This window comes from Galeopterus variegatus, unplaced genomic scaffold, assembly GCF_000696425.1.
Source record: "Galeopterus variegatus unplaced genomic scaffold, G_variegatus-3.0.2 Scaffold663, whole genome shotgun sequence".
Classification (NCBI taxonomy): domain Eukaryota; kingdom Metazoa; phylum Chordata; class Mammalia; order Dermoptera; family Cynocephalidae; genus Galeopterus; species Galeopterus variegatus.
In genome coordinates, this window is record NW_007726774.1 from 529,951 (window position 1) to 557,091 (window position 27,141).

Here is a 27,141-nt window from a genome sequence, read left to right on the forward strand (position 1 = left end):
CGCCCCCGCCGCCCGCCCGGCCCCTCCCCGCCTCGCCCGCCCCCGGCCTGCGTGGGTGGGGAAGTTCTTCCTCCTTCCCGAGGCTCCTGGGGTGCGGCGGCCTCCACCCTCTGCTGCGCTGAGGCTGAAAGCCGTTTTGGGGTCCTCTGTTATTAGGTTCCGCTCAGCGCCTACGTGGGTTGTTCGATCTCGGAGCAGGCCCGTGTCCCCTAGTGTATGGAAGCCTAAGACCTAGCTTGTCATCCGTGTGGACCGGGCTCCCCAGAGCCTCCGCCCCCGCAGCAGGAGGGGAAGTAGGTGATTTCAGTATTGAAGGGCCAAGAGTATTAGAAAAAGACAAACCAACTCTGGCTGCTGACTTGGCTACTCTGAGGGGGGTTTCTGTTTGTTTTTTTCATTTTATGTGGTAGGACTTCACTGGGAAAACCCGTCTCTCACTTTTCCTTGAGGACATTCCTCACTTTGGCCCCCTCGGGCACTAGACGACAGACTGCAAACGAGGTACCCACCCTTTCTCTGTGCTCGGGTTTCTTTGTCTGTAACACGAGGAAAATAGCCCAATGAGAACTATAATTTTTTCCCTTCTGGATCTTTTTGTCCCTGAACCCTTCCTCATCCACAACTCCGAGAGACATACTGTTTGCAGAAACTATCATAAGTTTGCCTTGATGGGAAGGAAGCTGGCCCAAGACAAGTTATGCTGCTGCGGCTTGAGAAATAAGGAAGCTATCAAGTGATGGAGCAAGACCTCCTTCTGTAAGACTACGTTTTTCAATGACTCACTCCCCTCGCTGGGGGTAGGGGGCGTCCAAAAAGTGAATATATACCTCAAGTAATGAACACTCGCTTGTCCCAGCTCTGACTCTTGACAGATTTATACTGGTCTCGCTTCCAAGATGGGAATATGCTACAGCTACACCCAAATAGGGGCTGATGGAAATATACCACTGAAACTATGTGGGCTTTGCCACCCTACTGATAAGCACCTGAGGGTCTTATTCAATTTTACATACATCATTTTGATCTTAGGTAGTGCCTGTAACATTCCAAAGCACTACCCTTACATTCTCTCGTTCTCAAAAGAAGATGCTCCTCTCAACAGCAAACTTGGTAAATTCACGAAGATAGAAATTGAAGTAAAATTCCTGGCAGTGTTGAGTTGAAAAGACCTTCGCATGTGGTCTTTGGAATTGAGAGTATTAGTGCCTGAAAAGATGCCATACTTGCTCAGCCATTACAATGGAGAGTATAAACGTGGACGTACTCCCCACCTCCTTTTTTTTTTTTTTGTGACTGGTAAGGGGATCGCAACCCTTGGTGTGCTGTTGCCTGCACCACGCTCAGCCAGTGAGCACACCGGCCATCCTTACATAGGATCCAAACCCGCGGCCGCGGCGCTCCCTGCGCCGCACTCTCCCGAGTGAGCCACTGGGCCAGCCCTGGCCCCCCCCACCTCTTCTAATATCTAATAGCCTAGGTGCTACATCATTTTCGACCTGGATGTCATAATTTGTAAGTCAAACAAAGAGGCTAAAAGATCTTACCGACTTCATGAATGCCCACAAAAGCTAGTTAGAGAACCCTTTGTCCCAGACTGCTGTGACTGTTTCAAGGAGCAAATTTATATTAGTTTTAGTTTTTCTTGTGATAGGACCTCCCACATACCGATCCAGATAATTCAGAACAAACTAATGTGTAACTAAAAGTCAACTGTCCAAATTTACAAAGTCTATCCTGCTTTGCTTTTGATTTATGAGCCCTGGGATGCACAAGCTCCCTCCCTAATGCTTTTCACCTGCTTTTATTGGTTTGGACTGTCCAAGATTTCCAGGGCTTTCTGAAACTTGAAGCCTAGCAAAATGGAGATGGGCTGAAAATGCTGGCTTTTTATTCTTAACCGAGTATCCAGTTTTGTTTTGTTTTGTGGCTGGGCTGTGTGGGGATCTCAACCCTTGACCTTGGTCTTTGTAGTGGACTGAATTGTGTCTCCCCAAAGCTCCCTGAAGCTTGAATAGTGTCCCCCAAGTTTTATGTATTAGGAACTTAGCCCTCACTGTGACTGTTAAGAGGGTGGGAAATCCTATTATGGTAATTGTAAGGTGGGGCCTTGAAGAGGTGATTGGGTTGTAGGACCATGCCACAGTGAATGGATTAAAAATGGTGGTCAGGGGCGTGGTTCTGAGGGCTTTATCAGCACCGAACTCTACCGAGTGAGCCACGGGCCGGCCCCCCTGAGGGCTTTAAAAGAAGAGGAGAGTCTGTCTCTCTCTCTCTCTCTGCTTCCACCTCTTGCAATGTGAGATCCCTGAATCACTGTCATCACCACCACATGGACTTTGGACTTCCCAGCCTTAGAACTATAAGCAATAAATGTTTTTCTTTATAAAATACTCGGTTCCATGTATTTTGTTATAAGCAACAAAAATGGACTAATACAGTCTTACAAGACAGCACTCTTAACAGACTGAGCTAACCAGCCAGCCCTGAGTATTCAGTTTAAACTAAGTACATTAGCCTCTTCAAGATACCACATAAATTGACTGTGAGAAAGGTAAAACTAATTGCCTATAAGAATACTCGTGAGAGAAACAGAAACATGTGTAGGATGTGTACAAATTGAACAGGGTTATTTAATTTGTAGAGCATTTCATATCTCAAAGCACTTCATACATATTATCTAATATGATCCTCCAAACAGACATTTTAGGAAGGAGAGAGAAAATAATGTCCATTTACAGATAAGGAAACAGACTTGTTAAAGCACTAGGACAGTATGTAGGTCTCTGCCCACAAATCCAGAGCTTTCTCCTGAAGCAGAAAACTGGCTTCAATTCTAGCTTTGCTACCACCCTCTTTCGTGATATAGTAGAGGCAAGAAAAATATGCAGATAAAGCTATATAAGCATTTCAATTTAAAATGTAATAGGAAGGCAGTTGAGAGTTCTCCCTCAAGTAAAGTTGACAGAGCAAATAATCCAGGCAGATGTAACAGTATCTGATTTCCAAATAATTCCCATGGAACCGAATACTTAAAAAAATGCCAGGGTGTCCTTTATTTTTTTATTTTTTGGTGGCTAGCTGGTACAGGGATCAAATCCTGGACTGGGTGTCTTTTAAATAAATTTAAAAAGTTACACTATTTGGTTAAAACCAATTAGGTAAATGTAAAGAGAACAGTTATTTTTAAAAGATGAAGAAAGCAATAAAGTATTAAAAACTAATATCCATGTAAAAGTGGTATAGTGGTATAGATAAGGTTCTCCCTTTGGGAAAAAAAAAACAACAAAAAACATTTGTCTTCTTCTGAAACTGGTATTAATTCTCAGGCCATGGAGCTGAAAATGGCACTCAACTTGCACAAAGATAAAAACATTACATTTTCTACCATACGTAATTAAATCTTTTGCTGATCACCAAACACCAGAAACAGAAAATACTTTTTGCTATTCTGTCTTAGTAGTCTGTAATGGAAGCCATTCCTGTGGTTATAACTCTACTCCCTCTTATCCTTTCGCATCATTCAAAATGAGTGGAGGCAGAAATAAGGAAAGAGAACCTGGGAGGATGAAGTACAGTATTTCGCCTCTCCCCACCAAACCTAATGGATGCTTGTACAAGGCCCTAAGTCTTCATATTGCCAATTCCTATTGGATGGGTAGTATTAGAATGCCACTGTTTTTCTTTGGTCTAAGTCCCATCTAAAGCAAGGAGTTTCACACCTGGTCCTTGACAAGAAAAGGTTTCCTATTACTAAGGAAACACAATCGTAAACTACTCTTCTCTTCCCCACAAAATACCCTATCAGTTTTTGCAGATAAAGTTAGAGAACTTTGAAAGGATCTGCTTGGTTTCCATTGAGAAAAAGAAAAGCAAAAGAGAGTAAAGCAAAAATGTACTACTTGAAGAACAGTCCTAAGTGATACATTTGTAAAGTGCTTAATGGTTTATAAAACAATTTTACATATATTATCTCCCAGTGTTGAGCTACCTGTGAGGTAGGTAGGGAAAATAATTACTATCCTCACTTTACAGAAGGATGAACAGAACTCAAAGAGGTTAATGACTCGCTCATAGTCAAAGGATTAGGAATTTGGTTTTGTGGCACTAAAAACCAGATTTTTTTTTTTTTTTTTTAAAGATGACCAGTAAGGGGATCTTAACCCTTGACTTGGTGTTGTCAGCAACACGCTCACCCAGTGAGCAACTTGCCATCCCTATATGGGATCTGAACCCATGGCCTTGGTGTTATCAGCACCATACTCTCCCGAGTGAGCCACTGGCTGGCCCCTAAAAACCAGATCTTTGTCTTCCAGTCCAGTGCTTATTTGGGCATTGCTAAGTGCCCAGACAATGCAGGGGAGATTGGAGGGTTCAGTGGTTTTCCTATGTGTGACAGTGAACAACGTTCTCCTCTCTTTACCCTCTCATTCATAGGAGAGAGAATGATTTTTTTTTTTTTAAACGAACCCATGGCCTTGGTGTTATCAGCACCTCACTCTCCCAAGTAAGCCACAGGTCTGCCTGAGATAATGATGTCTTAATTCAAGAAGGGGACTACAGAGAGAAACACATTAATAACATATGGGGCTCTAAAAATGTAAAACATGCTAATAGTGATAACAACAAAGAGAATATTCAAGACCAACTGTTTTGAAGGAAAAACACTTCCGTGCTGACTTTTATGGAACAGTTAAGAACTTTCCTCTGGGCTTATACTCTTGTAGGACAACTCCAGAAAAGTCAAGGCGGCACTCTGAGATTTTGTCAATCATTTTAATATATGTCCATAGGTAGTTCATATGAATGCTTAAATTACAAAATTAGCTGCCATGGTCCAAATGTGTTTGACTTTAAGAAAGCTTTTATTACTCAAAAGATAGTTAAACATATCAACTCTGATTTCTAAAATGTATTTTAAAGATTTGTAAAACAAGGCTAATTCTAGAATTATATAGCATTAATTACATTTTATTTTTAATAACTTAATTTCATGAACTATTAAAAATATTAATTTGCATCTGCCAATTTACACATTTTTGTATTAACCTGGAGAAAAACCAATGTGAAAAGTTTCCATGCAGTTACAAAGGCAGCAACACATGCTGTTTTCACAGCAACTTATTGTTATTGCCTCAGAACAGACCTGCACATAAAGCATCAACAAAAAATACCCACCACCCCACGCCCACCAAAAGACAGGACCCTTTCCTGTCCCTAGCAAAAATTACCTGGTACAAGCAGTGACTTAAAAAAATGCTTTCTTAATAGGAAGCATTTATAAAATGCAGATATCTGAACAAGCTGAATGCTTGTGCAGATAGATGGGATTCTCCCCCAAGAGTTTCCTCCTCAAAAGGCAGAAAGAACGTTCAACAGTTTAGGACAGTTCATTTTTAAAAGTATATTTATGCAAAGTCATGGTTATTTCTTTGAAAGAACATACCCAGCCTCAACTGTGGAAGAGATATAAGCAGAGGGAGAAGCAAAGATACGTACAGAGCCATAACAGAGTTGAGCTTCTCCATGAATATCCAACAGGTTGCAGCAACCAAGAGGGAAAACATTTGTGACTTCACATAGACCAATGATCTGATCTTGGTGAAGCAGTTACTTTTTCATGCATTTGTTACTCAAGAAAAATAAACAGACAACCACTTAAAATACATCATTCACATTGTCATTATCTTGTGGTATCAGGTAATGAGAAAACTGTGCTCCTGTACTACCTGTCCCTAGAATTTTCCATGTACATGTCCGTATCCTAATACCTACAGATTTCCTATAATACTGTCATCAGTACCTCCCACCTGCAAAACATATACTGCATTATGTTTTGAGTCCTTGAAATTTCATTACCACATATCTAGTGTTCTAAATTTTACTTTCTCACAAGTTTAATGTAGACACAGAAGAAAACACCAAGCAATGTTTATTGTGCAATTCCAATAGATATTTGTGCAATCTTGGTTTAAAGTCTTCATAGCCATTTCAAATGCCTAGTTTAAACAAAAAGCAACAATCTAATTATCTACCTATGAATTTCATTTCTTCAAACATGAAAATACTAAAAGCGCTGATGATTCATTATAATTTAAAAAAATATTCTAAAACCACACAGATTTCATATATCATTCCTTTTATAAAATAATCAAAGTTAATTTGATTATGTGGAAGAAAATTAGCGAAACAGAGCCCTTTCAATGGATCTACAACCTCCATAAAACTGAAAACAGAAAACGGAATAGATGATGAAATAAAGATTTCTCAGTTGCCAAGAGTGTCAACTTTAAGATGAGAAGCAGACTGGTGATTTTGTGTTTCCTGTGAATTCAGAGCTTACAGGTGGCACGTGGACTCAGATCTCCAGGTGTCTTCACATGGCTTTCACTTTGATTTGCTTCATTTTCATTTGCTTCTTCTCCAATTTCTTTTGTTCACGCCTCAAAGCAGCTTCCTAGAGAGAGGGAGAGAATCCAGACTAAGCTCTAAGCACATGTTAAAAACAAATCAAAACTAGAATACTGCCTATAAAATTAAAAAACTTAGGCTTGCACCATAAATAACACTCTAGAAAATAGATATAAAAATATTAGCTCACTTGGTTAGAGCATGGTGCTGAAAACACCAAGGTCAAGGGTTCAGATCCCTGTACTGGCTGGCCACCAAAAAAACAAAAACCAAAACAAAAAATAAAATAAAAATAATTGCCAATACTTATGTTGGTAAATGAAAATTAAATTGAGATGAAGCAAAGGTAACTAAAATCTCAATTTAAAAAGAAACTAACCACTACATTTAATCGGGCTTTGTCATTCTGGTTTGCTGTTTTCTATACCCAAGAAACATTAGCCCAACATTGATCATACCATTTATGATAGCATTGTATCAAAAATATACATCTGCCAAGATACATATGTGCAGTGTATCTATCTACCATGGATTTGTACTTCAGTTCTGGGAAACTTAAGGATCTTGTTTGACAAGGTTATTCACTGTAAACCTCTTCTTATTAGCATACATGGCATACCTGAGCACAATATTTCGATTCATAATGTTCAATTGGGAATTTTTGTCATATTTTTATTTAGGAATTAAAAAGTTATATACAAGGAAGAAGTTTCAGGTTATTTTTATCTGTACTGAGAGAAGCCTTAGAGGCTAGCTCAAAGTATAACTTCACTATTGGTCATTAATGGTCCCATCTGATTAAAGATTTATTTTATTTTAATTTTTTAATTTTAAAAATTATTTTATTCTATTTTATTTTGGGGGGCAGATGGCCAGTACAGGGATACAAACCCTTGACCTTGGTGTCAAAGCTTACTCTAGTTGCAATCTCAAACTTCATTTTTTTAGGCAACTGGGGTAGAAATGATCTGAGAAATATACTCCTCATCTGGTACAGGATCGAGAAAATATGGAAGAGGAAAAGCAGAAGCAGAAGCACATAGCATATATAAGTATAGGTCTTGATACTATAACACATTATGTTTCAAAGGATGATTTGTAAATTCCTGGTTTGGAAACTATTGACTGTGTTAGGTTCCTACACTAGATAATAAAGAACTATCCACCTGTACAGTAGTGTAATACTGAACATTTTATCCATAGCTGTGCTATTGTGTAAGTTGCTTGAAGAACTGAACCATCAATGTTAACACTGCTTTTATGGGAAAATGAATTCTGAGTTTGGATTCACAAGGGCAGGAATGAGCCCACCGCCTTTGGCAATGCTGCAGCCTCCTGTGAGGGCCTAGAAGCAAGCAACATATATGTCAGAGCTATACTGTCCTGAGACAGCTATATCAAGTAGCCTTTGGCAATGCTGCTGCCCCCTGTGAGGGCCTCGTAGCAACAGCATATATCTCAGAAGCTACACTATTCTGGGACAGCTATATAAAGTAGTCAAAGTACTGTCCCAGTGTCTTCTGCCCATCATCTCACTCCCTACCTCCACCATATTCATTCTTTCCCCAGCACTATCCAACCCTATTTCCCACATGACATGTGTAAAACCACTGACGTATACAATACATTATCATGATTAAGAAATATATTTATGTTAACATATTTAAGAGACATTTACATTAAAGTCAATACATGTGAAAACTGTTCATCTTTAATAATTAAAAACATGCAAAACACATGAGATATCATTTCCCCACTATCAGAATCACAAATTTAAAAAAAAAAATTGCTAACAACTAGTTTTTATAAAGATATTAGTAAAGAGGAGCTCTCATTTCATACACTGGTAAAAGCATAAATTGATACAACTTCTTATTGGCAAATCTTTTAAAATATATTTTATATGCATATACATATATATGTATAAATCTTCTAGGTTGTTTTCCTCAGGAAATAAAAAAGCACAAATATGGAAAGACATCACTTTCTTAAAGACTGCTATATTTTTAATATAAAAAAGTCGTAGAATACTATTTATAAAATGATCTACATTAAGGAAAGGAATATATACACTAAACACACAGATAGACAGCTTGATAGAAAAGGAACTATATAAAGTGTTAATAGCAGTTATCTTTAGGGATCGGGATTGTCTGAAGAATTGTTATTTTTACATGGCAATTAATTTTCACTTATGTGCATATATTTCTCTATATTTTTCCAATTAAATATAGTAAAAAACAAACAAAAAGCTATACTAGGAGTGGCAGGGAGGTCCAGCTCATTTGTATAAATGAGCCACTCAAGTCAGAAATTGACTATCGTTTGTTTTTTCTTTTTTGGCCCCTTTCCATTTGGTCCACTGGATCATCTCACAAGGTACCCAGGCCAGAACTATAAAGTGGTGGCTCTAAAAAAATAAACGGTTTAAAAAAATATATATATTTTTACGGGCCGGCCCGTGGCTCACTCGGGAGAGTGTGGTGCTGACAACACCAAGGCCACGGGTTCGGATCCCATATAGGGATGGCCGGTTTGCTCACTGGGTGAGCGTGGTGCTCACAACACCAAGTCAAGGGTTAAGATCCCCTTACCGGTCATCTTTAAAAAAAAAAAATTAAAAAAAAATAAAAAAAAAATAAATTAACATTTGGTGCACCCTTAACCATACTCTTGCCTCACCATCTAAAAGACCTCCTCACCTACAAGGCTCTACACTCCCTTCCCCCATCCAGGCTTTTACTTTCCTCTTTCCTAGAAAATCCTGATATTACCTTTCTCCTGTGCTCGCCTCTAAACCCTGCTACACCCACTGTAGTTTCAAACCCTACAAAAAGCTTCCTTTTCCATAGAAAAATGAGAGGCATTACCTATTAATGATTCCTGTGTAGATTCTTCACATATGTACATTAAAAGGCCATTTTTATTTATAAAGAAGACTGCATAAACACAGAGCTACATTTTTAGGGGAAAAATACCCATCAACTAAACCAAACCAAATCAAACAAAAAACGATGAGAAAGAGGGTAAGATAGGAGCAGGCTTGTGGTATCCCGGGCACCTCACTCAACAGCACCGATGACTGTACTGGCAACCCCAGCGCCACACAGCAGCTCACATTTTCTCAGCAGCATGCTGCCTTCGCTCCTAAGAATTTTCTTCAGTCCTCCATATTATTCTCATTAAAATTCACATCTCCCAGAACTTTGTTCTCCTTGGTTTTTTTTTTTTTTTTGGTGGCTGGCTAGTACAAGGATCCAAAACCTTGACCTTAGTGTTATCAACACTGGGCTCTAAACAACTAAGCTAACCAGCCAGCCCAGTTCTCCTCTCAAACATGCTGATTATTTGAAACATACTACAGCCTAAGAAGCTCTTGAGTTTAAGATTTTTTTTTTTTTTTTTTAAAGATGACCGGTAAGGGGATCTCAACCCTTGGCTTGGTGTTGTCAGCACCACGCTCAGCCAGTGAGCGAACCGGCCATCCCTATATGGGATCCGAACCCGTGGCCTTGGTGTTATCAGCACCACACTCTCCCGAGTGAGCCACGGGCCAGCCCGAGTTTAAGATTTTAGTTATATAAAAACAAAACAAAACTGGGTTCAGATCTCTGTACAGGCAGCTGCCAAAGGAAAAATAAAAAGATTTCTGTAATTCTATAATCAAATTTAAAATTTTATATGACAAGTTTATTTAGACCATAGGGTACATGTACTGGCCTCTATTAAAATTTCTAACTTCTTTCTCCCACAGTGTTTGGCTTGAAAGATGATAGTGGAATTTTCAAACTGGAACTGCGCTGGGGGAAAAGGATAATTCAGACCATTTTCTAACTTTACAGACTCAATCTAGCATGAACAGGAAGGATTATTTATTCTTCTCTCTAGTGCTATCAACTGATGATATGCCCCGAATTCTGAGAAAATGCTAAACTTTCAGCCTCATACATTCCTACATAGAACTACCTCAACAGACAACGTGGCACTAATAGGCACCCTTATAAATCTTAGAAATGAGGAAGTGTGTCTCACCTCCAGCCTGCGCTGTTTCTCAGGATCTTCCTCATTCATGATGCGCTCCTTCTCTGCTCTTTTCTTCTCCTCACGCCGAGACTGTGCAGCTTCTTGCCTTTGCACATGTGTCAGCTTCAAGAAGTTCTCTTCTACTCGAGCACGGTTCTTATCTGCTTTTTGTTTGCCCTTTCCCCAAGAAACAAAGTGTTTCATAAGAGATCCACTTCTAGTCAAGAGAAGCAAAATCCCACTTCACATTCTTTCATAAAACTACTCCAAATTGGCATTTTCAAGTTAACTAGCACAAAGTCATCATTGAAATCACTCATAGCTTCCCACCCCAATCCCGGGGTAAAAAAACAATAAAATGTGCCAATTTATAATAAAGGCTTTGAGTCTTACTTCTCTGTTGAGTCGGAACTTTTTGGCTTTATCAATAGAATAAATCACCATGTTCATCAAGGGTAGCAAAGCCTCCATATCCTTTGGGTAAGTGTTACCTGAGCCAGGCACTGGAAAACAAAGCCATTTTCCTACTGTGTTAATGGCAACACTAATACTTCTGGGTTACCCAACTTTTTTTTTTTTTTTGTCCTTTTTGAGACCGGCCGCACCGCGCTCAGCCAGTGAGCGCACCAGCCATCCCTATATAGGATCCGAACCTGCGGCAGGAGCGCTGCTGCGCTCCCAGCGCTGCACTCTCCCGAGTGCACCACGGGCTCAGCCCCCAACTTTTTTTTTTTTAATGTTAAGAGCTATCTTTCTCCAAGTTTCTTTGGCAGTTAAAATGCAACAGGAAATAGAATTTAAAATATATACAAGCTCCTCTTCTTGAAGAAACCTGGAAATCAATAAGCAGTCACGGGGTTAGTTTTAAAGCTATCATTTAGAAGGGAACAATACTCTCCTCAAGGTCATCTCACAGAATACTAAGAACCCAGACAGGACCCAAAACACTTACCATTAAATGTAAACAGTAGTGTCCTCTTAGTGTCAGGTAGCTTTAAAGGCTGACCTTCCCTGTCATAAAAGAAAAGACTATTAAGAAGGAACACAGAAAAGATATTTTCTGTGCATACAAATCACCCAACTCACTCAGATGAACAGATATCTGCAAATAATCAGCATGGTATTTGACTCGGCATTCCCAAATCAAATATAACCTCAGAGCCCAAAGGAGCTTTGCAGGTGTTCTGGTCCATTCATCTATCTGATGGATGCATTCCCAAGTGATCTTTATCCTATACTTTAATACCTCCAGTGATGTCCCCTCCTGTCAGGGTATATTTCATCTCAGCTGCGTAGCTAGCAATGAACCTTTATTTAAGTATGAGGCCCATATTTTAAAAAACATTTTTGCTTATTTTGATGGATTTCTGTGTTTTACTTCAACTCCTATGCTATCTTCCTATAAGAAAGATCTTTTTTTTTTTTTTTTTTTTTTGGTCTTTTTCCGTGTCCAGCAACGGATCGCAACCCTCAGTGTTGCCCCCGTACCGGACCAGGGACCGGCAACGGGATTGCAACCCTCGGCGTTGCTCCCGCGCCTCGCTCAGCCAGTGAGCGGGAACCGGTCTGTATGTGGGATCCGAACCCTCGGGTGGGAGCGCCGCTGCGCTTCCCAAGCGGGGCACTATCCAGTGCACCACCGGGCCGGCCCGAAAGATCTTATTTTTGAGCTGGGCTCAGAATAAATTTACGGATAATCTACTATAGCATATATAATTTAGCTCTGTCGTTGAAGATTCCTTTGTAATCTTTGACTCTCTACTGCCCTCCCTCCTACACACAAAAGGCTCCATGAATGCTACAATGTGATACTCTGTCCCCAGTGTTACTGCCTTGAGTTGAACAAGGCAAGGATGATGCAACACTCCCTAGAGGCACAAGGACCTGAGTCATCTTGACACACGACTAAAAGCCACTCTGGCTTCTTTTTCTTCTTTTTTGGGGGCAGCTGGCTAGTATTGGGATCCGAACTCTTGACCCTGGAGTTATCAACGCTGCTCTAACCAACTGAACCAACTGGCCAGCCTCGGATTTGCTTTTAATTGTACTCAACGCCCCAGCCTATGAGAGCATAACCTTAACTAAAAATTTAGGTCAGAATCAGTTCTACACCAAGGGGCAAACTTAAATAACTATGCTCTTCTTTTTTTTTTTTTTTTCCTTTTTTTGTCTTTTTTCGTGACTGGCAACGGGATCACAACCCTCGGTGTCGCGCCCGCACCACGCTCAACCAGTGAGCAGACCAGTCTCTATATGGGATCCGAACCCTCGGCAGGAGCGCCGCCGCGCTAACTATGCTCTTCTGAGACAGGCTGTGAATTCAAAGAACACATCCAAGCCCTGAATACGTACCTTGAGCAATATTACCATAAAGCCAGAAACTCTACAGGCATTGAAGTCATTTGATAATATGCTAGGAGAGGAAATAATCACCCAACTTTGCAAAGAGAGAAGCCAGAAAATAAAACCATAAATTACAAAATACACAGATTTGCCATCAATCAAACGAAAGTCAAACATCGCAGACAAATGAATATTACGAAAAAAGCCTGGCCAGTTAGCTCACTTGGCAGAGGGTGGTGCTGATAACACCAGGTCAAGGGTTTGGCCAGCTGCCAAAAAAAACCCAAAAAAGAACAAAACAAAACAAAACACAAATCTAGACTACAAAGAAAAAAGGGACTAGCAATTGTGTTTTCTTAGTGCCAGTATTTCTGACAGATTCTCGTCCACCTCACTGACAGCCTGGTGCAAACATGCAGAGACACATGCAAACTTGGGTAGGGCAGGTCATTTGTTTATCTCCCATAGGTTTTCAATGACCTCTCACATGCATGCAATCAAAACAAAGGAAAACTTGCACACCTGTCACCAACTTCCCTCACTCATTTGGTAAGAGAAATTGTAGAAGCACCATGCAGGTGTTTCAACAAAGAAAACTAGTGAGGAAAATTAATTTCTATCTCATACGTACTCTTGCATAATTTTTGGACCAGAGAACTGGTCTGAAAAATGAATGGATTCAATCTTGTCAGCATAGTGTGTAAGAAAGTGAACCATCTGAAAAAAAGAAAATAAAATTATTTTTTAAAAGTAGGGTTTGATGCATTTCCCTTTTTCTATAAAGATATTCACCCTTCAATTCTCTTTACTTCTGTACAATGTTAAGACCAAAGCTTTTGAAAAATTTAAGTAAAGAACCTCTCTGAAATGAAACTAGTACCCTTTTTTAGTCACATCAATAATTAAGTTTTTTACTGATTAGCTGAAAATATGTCCCAAAATAATGTTCTAAACAAGAATGCAAGCATGAAGATAAAATCTAAAATAATTCCACGGAATTCTTTACAAATACATCACCTTGAACTTACATTTAGAACTATTTCTGAATTATGCTATATTTTTATGATACTAAGATGTGCTGTTACTATTACACAACCAATAAAGAAATGGCCCTCTATACATCCCTCTTCTCCCACACTAATTGAAGTAAAAAAAAAAAAAAGACTAAATGACATGGTGAAAAGGATTAAAGTTGTGTTCTTTTTTCAAAAAACCTGAAAGTCATTAGCAGTCCCAGGAACAATTTGCTCTTAATTTAGAGAGAAGAACTTCTTGACTAATCAAATTATCCTCCTGACAGGTTAATCTGCTGCTTAAAGAAGGTATTTTAATATTTGTGTGGGAAATGAATACATAACTAGTGCATTGCTATAAAATGAAGAACTTGTACAGTGTGACTTTTAGGGACAGTACCCTACAAATGCTGAGGTCTGGATTTGTATGTCTTCTATTGCATTTACCTTTGTGTCCATCATTCCCTCAGTGACTTCCCCCATCTCTGACAGGATGGCCAAAGAGTCTGGCAGTCCGTACTTTGCTCCAGACTTAGGTTTGTCACTACAAAACTCACTCTATAAGAAGTAATTGAAAGTAAGACATAATATTTTATTATGCACGAAGAATTTTTTTCCCCCTCAAAAGAACATGTACCAACCTATTTCAAAGTGGTACTTAACAATATTCAAGTGATGTAATTAATTAATTATCCTATACTATGAAGTTGAACATCAATGTAATAAACAGGCACAATTTCTTACTGAAATGCATAGTTGAGTTGAAACAACTTGACCTACCAGATCCTGCATCTCTTTCTGCAGTCGCACCAAGGCTTTCCGTGTGCCAACAGCAAACACATAAGTATCCATGTCTTCATCATTCATGGTTACTTTTATTTGCTTTAAAAAACAACAAAACTCATCTGTTAGGTTCTGTGGTAGGCAGATTTCTAAATGGCCCCTAAGATTTCCACTCATTGGTGTATATATCCTCCCTTTAAATGAGTGTACATACTTATGGGACTATCACTCCCATAATTATGTTGTTACATGGAAGAAGGTCCCTAATCAGTTGACTTAGAATTAACCAAAAGGGAGCTTATCTTTGATGTGCCCACCTAATCAAGTGAGTCATTAAAAGGGACTGGGCCCACTTGAAGAATAGAGTCAAAGCATGAAAGGGCTTATGAGGTGAAGGGGACACATGGTAAGGACCTCTAGGAGCTGACAGTGGTCCCCACTTGACAGCTACCAAGAAAATAGGGACTTACAACCATAAGGAACAAAATTCTGCCAGCAATCTGAATGATCTTAAGAAGAGGACCCCAAGGTCCAGAGAACTCTAGCCTGGCTGACACCTTGATTTCAGCCTGTTAAGAGCCTGAGTAGAGGATCTAGCTAACCCATGCAGGATGCATGACCTATAGAAACTGTGAGACAATAAACAGGTGTTGTTTTAAGCTGCTAAAGTTGTGGTAATTTGTTATACAGCAATAAAATACTAACATAGGTTCATACAGGAGTACTCAAGTTCAAATATCAGAAATAAAGAAGATCCAAATTGGATGGTATGGTATAAGAAGAAATATATTTGGTCTTTGTCCCAGTCCTTGCACAGAGCTCCCAAAACCCTGAGAACTTCCTGAATGATAGGAGCATTTTTTGTTATGCACAACAAGCCCCTTACAATCATACCTGAGTTTATGCTAAAGAGATTACTTAGGGTAGCCCCTAGGTAGCCTCAGGATGAGGCTGGTCACCAGAAAAACCAAGTGCTTAGAGGGTAGAAACTTTCAGCCCTATCCTTGACCTCTGGGGAAGAGAGGTGGAGATTGAGCCCTACAAAAACTCTTAAACAAGACTCAGAGGGCTTCCAAGTTAGTGAACACATCAACTTGCTGGGAGGGTGATGTGCTTAGAGAGGCCATGGAAGCTCTGTGCACACCCCCATACCTTGCCCTATGGCTCTCTTTCGCTTGGCTATTCCTGAGTTGTACCCTTTAAAATAAACCTGTAAACATAAGTAAAGTGTTTCCTTGTTCTGTGGGCCATTCTAACAAATTGGAGGCTATGGGACCCCAATTTATAGTCAACTGGTCAGTACAGGTGGTAGTATGGGTGGCCCGGGACTTGTGATGGCATCTCAAGTGGGGGCAGTCTTTTGAGACTGAGCCCTTTAACCTGCGGGATCTAAAGCTAAACCCAGGTAAATAGTAGTCAGAATTGAATTGAATTGTTGGATACCCAGTTGGTGTCCAGAAAATCTGAGAATTGGTTGTTGGTGTCAGAAAACACCCCAGGCAGTAAACAGCTATTAGTACTCAGCATTGGGCCAGAGAGATAAAGTTATAGGCCTAAAGAGTCTGATATGATAAAACATAGCCCTATTTGTCATATTAATTATATCTTAAAATGTTTGAGTCAAATAATTACCTGCATGTGGAAGAAGGGAAATGTTAATATAGGGAAAGACCTGGCAGGATGGCAACTGTAAAGAAAAAGTTTTCTGCTTTTCCATCATTGAGCGGAAATTATACAGAGCAACACCTTGAACAGAATCCAGAAAATATAATGAGTCATATGTTTGTTGAGACTATTTCTCTTCACAGAAAGAAAAAGAGAAGAGAGATAACAGGATGGCTGGTCCAAAAAAAAGAGACGTCTATCCCAGGAAAGAACTGAGAATGATTAAAAAGCTAAAAATAATTCTAAAAAAAAACAGCTGAGGATACAGAAAACTTTCCTTCTTTCCACCTAATAAGATGGTGTTTGGTGGGAGAATGGATGACAGGAATACTAACTGATGGGGCTCTAAAATTTAGTGAATTAAGTCATCAGTGGCTATCTTAGAAAAATTAAAATTTATAGGTTTATAACTAAAAAGGAGACCTTTAAAATAACAATGAGTTTCAATTCAATAATTACACTTCAAACTATCTTCACTTATAATAATTACAATAATTACACAATAATTACACTTCAAACTAACTTTGTACGTTGACACATACTCATATACTTTACATATAATTTCTTGTTCTATTAATTTATATAAACGAAACTGTCTTGTATGTTTCTTACAGCAGTGGGGGCCAGCACAATTTATTGAAAGAATAAAGGGAGGAGGAATGTGACATTTTTGATGAAGAGGACAACTTGCAAATTAACATGTTAATTTAACAAAGGAAAAGGGATGCAACAAACAATAAGGTCCTAGATTGTGATTTGAGCCTATTCAGCCAAAAAAGTATTATATGAAGCAAAATATATTTGAGAAGTTATGTAGCTTTTTGCCAAAGATAAAAAGCATATACAAGGAGCAGAGTTGGATATGAGGGCAAACTATCTGTGGCAACTGCTTTTCTATCATCAAGGTTGATTCAGCTGATCTATGTGGTGATACAGTATTATCTTTTTCCCTCCAAAAAGCACAAAAAGGCCCCCTGACATTTGCACATTGAGAGGCAGAAGATAATCTCTCTAAACAAAAAAGGGCCAATTTTTTGGCAAGGGACACAAGTTGCCAGAAACTCCAAACATAATCCAGGCAGAAATAGAATAAGCTCTAAGAAGTAAAGAATTCAATCAGGACACAGAAAACCGGCGGGAAGAACACATACCACTTGATCACTCACTGGCCGCATCATCCGGGCCAGGACATTCAGTAAGTCTTGTCTCTTGAGGAACTGAAGAAATGAGAGAGGTTGAGTTAACACAGTTGCAACTTCTACCTACTATAAAGGGCCTTGGGGGGTAATCAAACGTTTCATCAAATATACTCAACAACACATTTGCCAGTTAGCAGAAATATAATTTTTAGACCTCAATATAAGTCAAAAATGAGGGTATGAGACACTGAATTTAGAGGCTTAGGAATGACAGCTTGAAAAAAAATAAGGAAAGATATACATTGTACCAGAAACCCCCTACTTACCCTCAGCTGGATAAGCATGCCCTCACAGCACACTCTACCGGAACACCACAGGTTATAGATGTGTTCATTCTCCTGGTTCAATTTTCCTGTGCTTGTGGCTTCTTTGTTAGTTCCATCATCACCTAATGGTGAAACCACTTAATGTGATTCACTGAAAATGTTGGGGCCTAATCACCACACCCTCCTCTACCCTGACCCCAAAAATGATCACTGCTGTAGGGTAGCAATACCTTGCTATCTTACAGAACTCTCCTTGGACAGGGATTAAAATAGACCGACACTGTTCCTTTTTAATTAACTAAAAAAATTTTTTTTGGTGGCTGGCTGGTAGAGGGATGGAACCCTGGACTATGGTAATATCAGCACCATACTCTAACCAACTGAGCTAACCAGCCAACCCTGTTCTTTTTTACTTTTGCCACCACAAAAAAATTATGGACTCCAGCACTACTTCTATGTCCTTGTTAGTTTAATGATGATCAGTTTGGAGTACAAATCTCTGAGTAGATGTAAAATGGGACAAAATCCATTTAAATATCTCTGCCAAAAGTTAAAAAATTAAAAACTATGCAGTCAATAAAAAATACCATTAATAACAAACTATTCAACACTCTTTCACTGTGTCTCCTATGAGTTAACTTAACCAAGTTTTCTTTTCCGACAGCAAACTGATAACTGGGTCTTAAGTGTAGTATTGAGTTGTAGTTTAGATCTAGAAAAAGCTCAAATTTCAATAGTTTTTCTCTTCATTTGATTCATTAAATGTGCAAAAGAAATTGTTCAACCACACAAGTAAAACAAACTGATATACCAAATGAAAACAAGCAAGAGGAAGCGGAACGAGGCATAGACCGCTTATTTTTTTCTAATTTCCTAGTCAAATAGTACCTGAAATACTATGGCACAGCAGAAGGAGCCATGACTTTGAAGCAGGAAGGCAGGTTCTAATATCATGGTTGCAATTTAATAGCTTAGACAAGTTTTAACATTTTTGCCCTTCAGTTCCCTCCTTAATAAAAAAATAAAAATTATATCCAACTGACACAAAGTGTTGTTACAAAAATTATATCCAACTGACACAAAGTGTTGTTACAAAGACTAAATAAAAAACAATGTATACAAAGTACCTAGCACAACACATAAACATTAATCTTCTAAAGAGCAGAGCAGGTAAATATGTGCTTACTATTAAAAAAAAAAAAAAGTGCTAACTGCCAAATAGAAGCAAATGTGAGGTGAGTCCACCTTTCTCCTTATATACTACACAACCAGAGGTTCCTCTAAGTACTTCAGTGTATACCTTACCAGTGGATCCAAAACTAAAGTACCCAGAACCTCAAGAAATTTTGAGGGATTTCCAATTTCTAAAAGATGAACTGAAAGCATTTCTCAAGCTACCTAAAATGTCAAAATTGCTTGGTTTCAGCCAGAATTTTATTAACTTGTTTTGATAACAATGATTATATTATCCTAACCAGAAGCTGTTTAGTAATTACACTGTTGACTAACGAAATATGAGGAACATAAATGCAATTTATTCAGCATATAAAACCTAACAAAAATGGAATTCTTGGGAGAAAAAAAAATGCCTCCTCTTCAGCAGTCCATGAAGGCAGCTAGATGCTTATATGGGTCGAACATCCCTAATTCGAAAATCTTAAATCTGAAATGCTCCAAAATCCGAAACTTTTTGAACTCTCACATGATGCTCAAAGGAAATGCTAATGGGAACATTTCACATTTCCAGATTAGGGATGCTCAACTTAAGAATCTGCAAATATTCCTAAATCCAAAAAAAAAAAATACAAAATCCATAACATTTCTGGTCCCAAGCATTTCAGGTAAGGGAATCTCAACCGGTACTGAGGAAAATAAACCATTCTTACCAGACTGATTTCAAGCCAGCAGCTGGACTTGTATTGGTCTAACTTACCCACTAAGGTAAAGTTGCTCTCCAAAAGCTCTCTATGAGTGTTAAACCAGGCCTGAGCAAGGCGACTATTTTTATTCTTCCCAATGATGTAATTCATGATATAGGCGAGCAGACCAGTCACCATCAAAATTTCTAGATAATAACTCTCCCAACTGTTCTGGAGGTGTGCAGGAACCTAAAGAGGCAAAATCATTCCATTAACTGTTGGCTGAGGCTGAGGTATGGAGTCTAATTCATGGGATGAAAAATAAGAAAACCTATAAACAGAAGTGGATATTTTAGATAACTGTCACTGAATATGGTTATACTCTGAAAAATATAACCATTTTGGTTTTCTAGGTCAGCTTTGTAAAAGATTCTTTAAGGAAATATAAGGACAATGAAATAAAGTGACAAGCTGGAAAAAGCCTTCTGTATTAAACTTGGTTCTAAGTCCCACTGCAAATAAATCCAGTGTATATCCTCTTACTTACTCTTTGATAAGTAAAACTAGGGGGCTAGAAAAAAATAGAGGTTCTTCTCTAGGTATGGGTTTTTACCAGGAGAACTGATGTCAACCTGTTTCTTAGCTATTACACCAACACCAGCTATATGTCACTAATTATATTCTGGGATTAATGACAGCACGATATTTTGTTGGTTAGTTTGGAACTCAGAATCCTGTATACCTACATCAACAATTGTTATTGGGTCTTTATTTTTGCTAGAAGAAGTATCTGGTTTGTCTTCATAACCTTCAAATTCTTCGTCATCATACGGCTCACTCTCAGTATCTCCCTCCTACAAAAATGAGGCACAATCTGTTTTCCTCTACATATGTCACTAGCAATTGTGTCTCATTTTGTGGGCAACATTTGTAGAGGAAAACAGAGTATGTAAGCAGCAAGCACAGAACACAGAGATATTACATGTTTTTAACAAAGGTACAAATGTTCAGTTATAAGATGAACAAGTTCTGGAAACCTCATGTACAGACAGCATGGTGACTACACTTAATAATAATGTTTACCTGAAATTTGCTAAAAGAGTAGATCTTAAGCATTCTCATCACACACACACACACAAAGGCAACTGAGGTGATGGATATATTAATTAGTTTGACTGTGGTAATCATTTCACAGTGTATCAAAACACCATGTTATACCTCTCAAATATATACAATTTTTATTTATCAATTATATCTCAATAAACCTGGGGGAATAAAAACCGAAACACCAAAATGATGACTTCCCATGCTTTTGGGTTTTGTTTGTTTGCTTTTGTGTCTGGCCGGTACAGGGATTGAACCTGGGGCCTTGGTGTTATCAGGATCATGTGCTAACCAACTGAGCTCAGTGGCCAGCCCTGAACCCAAATTTCTAAATGATATAATTCTCACCCACACACATTACCCATTCTCCAAGCCAGGTTTCAATAGAGGAGAAAAACACAATTGTATCAATACAAAAGGTGGGAACATGCCACAAGACATTAAGAGCTCTATCTACTGAACAAAAATGAAGATTCCACAGAGTTAGGGTCTCCCTAGACCAAGGCCTTACTTTTAATGTTTGGGAAAAGTGCTAGTTACAAATTTTCCTATCCTTCTGATTTCCCAAGAAATCAATAAAAAAGAACCTCACCTGGGTATCTGCATCTTCAAAATCTCCTTCTTGGTTTTCATCCTGCCCTTCCAACTCCACAGTGGTCTCGTCTTCATCCTCTTCAGTGGTGATCACCCGTTGAGGAGATTCAGTAATAGAATCTTCCATGACATCCTCAAATTCAGCAAAGTCATTATCATCATACTCTACTATGTCTTCCTCATCCTCAAAATCATCAAACTTGGCCTCAGAGACACTCCCGAACACCAAAAGGACAACACAGAAAGCGTGGACGGCTTTCATTGCACCTTAAAAATAAGCTTAAAACAGACAAACGAACAAAAAAACCCTAAAATGGACTGCTATTCTATATATACTGATCAGATTTTGTAAACAGTTAAAAAAAAATCTGTAAAGCTCTTCCTGCTTTTCTCTTATTCAATACTATCAATTCAGATAGTATTATTATATAAAAAACAATGAAGTGAGGTCAAGAGGGTTGGGTTCTAGTCTGGACTGTGTCACTAAGTATCTGTAAAATCTCAGACAAGTCATTTAATTTCTTTCGGTTGGGTTCTCTAAAATTCTCTTTCCATTTACACTGAGTATTTGATAAGCATTTTTGAAGGCCTACAAAAAGCTTTCTATAGTAACTGAGAAGGGGGTATAGGTAAGGAATAAGAGGCGACTATTTATCTGTTAGTGGTAACAAGAATAATCTATAAATAGAAAAGCCATTCACCCTTAGATCAACTTTTGTGTGTGCATGTGTGAACATCATTATCCTAAGAGCAAACGGGTAAATCACAGTCTAGGCACTGTTCTAAATACTTTACAAAAAGCAACTAATTTAATCCTCATAACAACCCTTTAAAGAAAGCAGCATTGTTAATATCCCCATTTCACAGATAAGGAAAATGAGGCTCAGAGATGCTAAGTAATACAACCACCACGTGACATAGAGAAGTGATTTGATCCCAGAGTTTTGCCTCCAGAATTCAAGCTATGAACTATTTCTCAGGCTGCTTCTCAAATGTAAGCTGGTGGCTGTGATCTTATACTACTTAAAATAGTAATTTTCTGCTAACAAATTATTCCTAGCATGTATGATGGAATTCAATATACCAGCATTTTATACCTTTATGAAAAGAACACTTAGTATTCCAACATCTGAACAAGTTTTTGAACTAACAAATATAATGAAACCATATCTGTGACAAAAGTATATAACCGAATTACATGAGGACAATGCAATCATTTTATCCAGCAGGTGATTCTTCACTAAAATGGTGAGAACATTTGAGCTGGAATTTGAAAAGTAGTTAGATTTCAACAATCCAAAAAAAACCAAACAAACAAACAAACAAAAAAACCCCAACTCATTTAGGCTGCATTTCTATGACACAAAAATACAAAGTCCTGCCCTCTCAGCTAAACACCAGCCCTATAAACTTTTTTCTGTATAGGGTCAGAAAAATATTTTAGGCTTTGTGGGGCACATACTGGTCACTACTGCATATTATTCCTGTTTTTAAACCATCTTTTAAAATGTGAAACCCATTCTTAGTTCACAGGCTGTAGTGCTGATACCTATCCTCTAGTAACCTCAAATTCAGCAGGTATCTGAATTTCCTTATTTTTATATTACTATCAATCCCATTTTCCCCATCTTACTTGTTGAAAAGAACAAGATATCTAATTTCTCAATTTCGTTAGCCTTTGAAATCTAATCAGCAAATACCAAAGAGTGGTGTTTCCTTCTTTGATTCCTAAAGCCACCATAATCCAAGTTATCACCACTTGCTGAGGCACTACAATATTATCCTAAATGGTTTCCCTTGTCTCAACTCTCTCCTCCACTCCCTACTTCTACTCTCTGAAAACCACCATCCTCTTTATGAAACACAACTTTTGTTACATAGGATTCAATAATCATAAGAAGCTAACTGCAAAGTAATATAAAAACTCCCTTGGCTTTTACTGCTGTTCATAAAATGATCCCACTATATCTAATCAAATGTACCTTCACTAAGCATATCACCATGGTAGATACTATGCCAAGATAAGTAAAACACGATTCCAGAATAATCATTAATGTGCACAGAGTTTAGCTTCAAGGACATGTTACAATATTACTTACGATAGTGAAAGTTTTGAAACTATTTGGTTAAAACACGGCTGCATCCAAAAAACAAATTTACTCACTGTCCCTTAAAAATCATTACAAAGAAAGTTAGAACCTGTGTTGCTTTAGAAACAAATGCACATTAAAAAAATAGGACAGGACAGGCATGTATACATAAATAGTAGCTAGTTTGTACAGTAGGACTATGGGTATTTTGTCTTTTTCTTTATAATTTTTCAATTTTACCATGATGTACTTTTGTAATTAAAAGAAATTGTTCTTAAAAAATAAAATAAGAGCTGGCCGGTTAGTTAGGTTGGTTAGAGCTCAGCCTTTTAACACCAAGGTCACAGGTTCAGATACCTGTACCTGCCAGCTGCCAAAAAAACCAGAAACTGCATGGTTCCTGCACTCAAGGCACTGTAGACAGAGGAACAGCTATAACATAAAGGCCTGAAATAGCACATTTTAGGAGTTTGGTATGACAAAGCACTAGGTTTGTAGACATGAAGCTGGAAAGGCCAGCAGGGGCCAGACCATGATGGCCCTTATTTAAATACCACACCAAGAAGTTCAGATAATTAGAAGCAAATGTAGTATTTTAAGCAGGAGAGTGACACTATCAGATTTGTGATTTAACCCTGACAGTTTATAGGCAGAGTGAATAGAAGGGTACTTGAGGCAGGAAAATCAGAAGTAGCTGAGATAACTAGATAAAACAGTATTTAACTGGCAGTGGTGAGTATGAGGAGAAAAACTGATTTGACAGATATTTAGGAATTATACTTGTCAGCATAAAATGACTGGATATAGGAAACATGGGGAAGAAAGATCTGCAGTGATTCCAAGTTTTGGCTTGATAAATAATAGCTGGACAAAGCCATCCTTAATTGATAAAGAACAACAAAGGAGGAAAAAATTGGGGGAAAGGTAATAAATTAAATTTAGTACCTGTTGAAAAGTTTAGGGTGTTTTCAAGCAGTGCTAGAGGATTAACATTTACCTCTTAATTTTCACAATGTCCCTAAAAGGTTTTATAACCCATTTTATAGAGGGAGAAAAGGAAGTAGTTGGAAATATAAGTCAGGAGGAGTTCAGGATACAGGTCTGTGCCAGAAACAGTGATGGTGTGGGAATGGACAAGATTGCTCAGAAAGCACATATTAAGAGTTATGTTAAAAAAAAAAGAGAGAGAACCAAAACAAAATCTTGAAACATATCATAACAACTAAGAGGTGGCCTTAACAGGAAGAACTGGAATGGGACCATAAGAAGGAATGTTAGAGAAAAAGAAGAGACTGGTCAAAGAGATATCATAGAACTCAAAGGAGAAGGCTGGCCGGTTAGCTCAGCTGGTTAGAGCATGGTGTTCAAGGGTTTGGATCTCTGTACCAACTGACTGCCGCTCACCCCCCAAAAAATAAGGAAAAAAGAAATAAAAGGAGAAGCACCTTTCTAAGGAGGAAGCAGAGCTCAGTTTCAATTGCTACAGAAAGTTCAAATAAGATGCGTACTAAAAATTTCCAAATTTTAATTAGGAAATCATTATCCCTAATGATAACTACTGTGAAGTGGTAAGGATGGAAGCCAAAATGCAGGGAGTTGAGTAATAATGGAGATGAGAGGGTGGAAAAGGGAATATGTACCATTCTGGGTGCTCTGGGATAATGAATATTCTAAATATCGTATTTATAGAACCATTAATTCTTAAAGGAATCAGTTTAATACCAAAAGTTACTGCCCAATACCTTGCAACCCATGGATGCTCAAGAAAATTTCTTAGAATTAAAGATCATAAATTTTGAAAGACAAATGATTTTGAGAAATGCCACAAAGGACAGGCCAACAGTACACCCTTTCCAGTATCTAATCTTTGAGGACAGCACCACAGGAGACATTTTCTGGGAAATCATGCTGCCTTCTCAATACTAATCCCAAAGAAGTTTGTAATGTGTCTCCAAACATCCCTAGCTTCCTTTAAAGATCTTTTATTAATGAATTCTTCTAAACTCTAGAGTGAACATTTTCAGCTTCCACTAGTGCTAAGGGTCATCAATTCGCTAAGTTATTACCTGTTAAACAAAGCTACTCTTCTAATTTTTCTAGGCTATCCCCGCCCAGTTCTCATGTTGTGACATTTGGTCAAAAGTAGACATACGAAAAAGAGTACATACTTTGGTGGAATTAGACCCGGTTTAAAAGTCAGCTCTACCGTTTACCAGATGTATGACCTTGGGTTAATTACTTAAAATTCCCTGTTTCTCACATGCAAAAAAAGGATACCATTTGCTCCTTGGCTGTGGTGGGTATTATAGGTGATATGCACCAAGTTTTAACACTGACTGGCACATAGAAAACAATAAATATTAGTTCCCGCCCTTCCTCCTGCTGTGCCTTACGAATACCCTTTAAAAGTTTAAAAAAAACCCAAACTTCATTTTTAGTGTTTTCCTTTTCACATCCCAGTCTTAAAACTTTTTCAAATAGAAGCAACTAAAGGTTAACACTGGTACAGCCGACTTTATTAAAGGCCTGCCAAAAGGTCTGATAATTTCAAATTGAATTTCCACTTGGAATGCTCACATCATAGAAGCATTTAAGATAACTCAGCACTTTAACAGGGCTCCTTCAAGATTGTTTACATTAAAATTACCCAAGCCATTTGTGCCTTGGCCTTTCCTCTCAGAAGTCTCTGCTGCATCTGTCAACTCATTTCTCGAATGCACAACTCCCTGCTGGGCCACCCTCCTCTGAGACTCCTGAAGCAGGGTACACAAGACCAGGCAGGGCAAAAGCACCAGGAAGTCAGCTTTGATTATCGTCTGCAAGCTCACCTAGTAATCTTTCAGTGACTAAGTTCGGACTTAAGAACAAAAGATGAATAAGTTGGGCAATCATTTCTTGTTGCCATTTTAGATGAGGCCTTTCTGACAACAGCCAGAATATGAGATTTCTGTAAAAGATGTAGACATTCCTGTCTCCTTACACGTGTTGGATAAAAACACGTTTCAGGTTAGAAACCTTCCCGAGAAGATTGGCCCAGAAGTTGTTGCTTCTGTTAAACCACCCGCGTCTAGTCTCTCTCCACCACGGAGAGCCAATGCTTCCTAATGTCTACCACCCATTCTTCCCGCTACCCACTGTAAATTTCCTCTAACTTTGCCCTTCTGGTTGGCACCTGCTCACAGATCTGCGGGGAAGTTCCCCCAAAGCTCTAAAATTACCCCAACCCCCAAAATACCAACAGAAAATGGGCCTTAGGGTGGACAGAGGGATTTGGGTTTTTTTTTTTTTTTTTTTTTTTTTTTTTTTTTTTTTTTTTTTTGAAAAAAATTGTTTAAAGAAAGTCGGGATAGCTGAGAAGGCACGGAGACTGATGTATGTCACCGCCGAAGGGACTTAAGAATTGGGTGAGAAACTGGACCGGGCTACAGGCCACGCAACTCAGAGTCCCCTTCTCGGCCTGGCCCGACTAACACGTCATGGCTCGCTACCTACCTGTACCCAAGGCTAACATCTGGTCCAGTGCTCCTGCGGCCCCCGCCTCTAGCCCTCCTGCCTCTGGGCCTGACCGTCACCTTCGCGGTCGCCGCGGTTTTACTGCCCTAGGTGCCTCTGGGACACAGGCGGACCAGGTAGCTTAGCTCAGTCACTCCGCTCCACTCTTCACGTAGCCTCTACCGTCCGTTACGTAGAATGCGTGCGGCTCGCCCGCGCCTGCGCACAGCGTGGGGAGCAGGGCGCAGCCTCGGAGACAGCGGGAGCCCTCCTCCTCCCCCCCCCCCCCCCCCCCCCCCCCC

At 38.9% G+C, this 27,141-nt stretch overlaps 1 protein-coding gene across 3 annotated transcripts; it reads right to left on the reverse strand.

Moving 5' to 3' along the window:
• Positions 1–4,757: 4,757 nt before the first annotated feature.
• On the reverse strand, positions 4,758–27,009 carry CCDC47 (coiled-coil domain containing 47). Of its 3 annotated transcripts, none has more exons than XM_008571152.1 (13): positions 26,840–27,009; positions 21,256–21,536; positions 20,306–20,413; positions 19,634–19,808; positions 17,701–17,822; positions 17,387–17,452; positions 14,568–14,669; positions 14,235–14,345; positions 13,406–13,491; positions 11,384–11,442; positions 10,825–10,934; positions 10,441–10,608; positions 4,758–6,454 (listed from the first exon to the last, which is right to left on the reverse strand). In XM_008571152.1, the coding sequence occupies exons 2-13, from the start codon at positions 21,517–21,519 to the stop codon at positions 6,374–6,376; spliced, it is 1,452 nt and encodes a 483-aa protein (XP_008569374.1). In that variant the 5' UTR covers positions 21,520–21,536; positions 26,840–27,009; the 3' UTR covers positions 4,758–6,373. The 3 variants fall into 3 exon arrangements, with proteins under 3 accessions (XP_008569374.1, XP_008569376.1, XP_008569375.1); XM_008571154.1 differs by having other exon boundaries at positions 4,760–6,454; positions 21,256–21,390; XM_008571153.1 differs by lacking the exon at positions 14,235–14,345 and having other exon boundaries at positions 4,760–6,454.
• Positions 27,010–27,141: the final 132 nt, after the last annotated feature.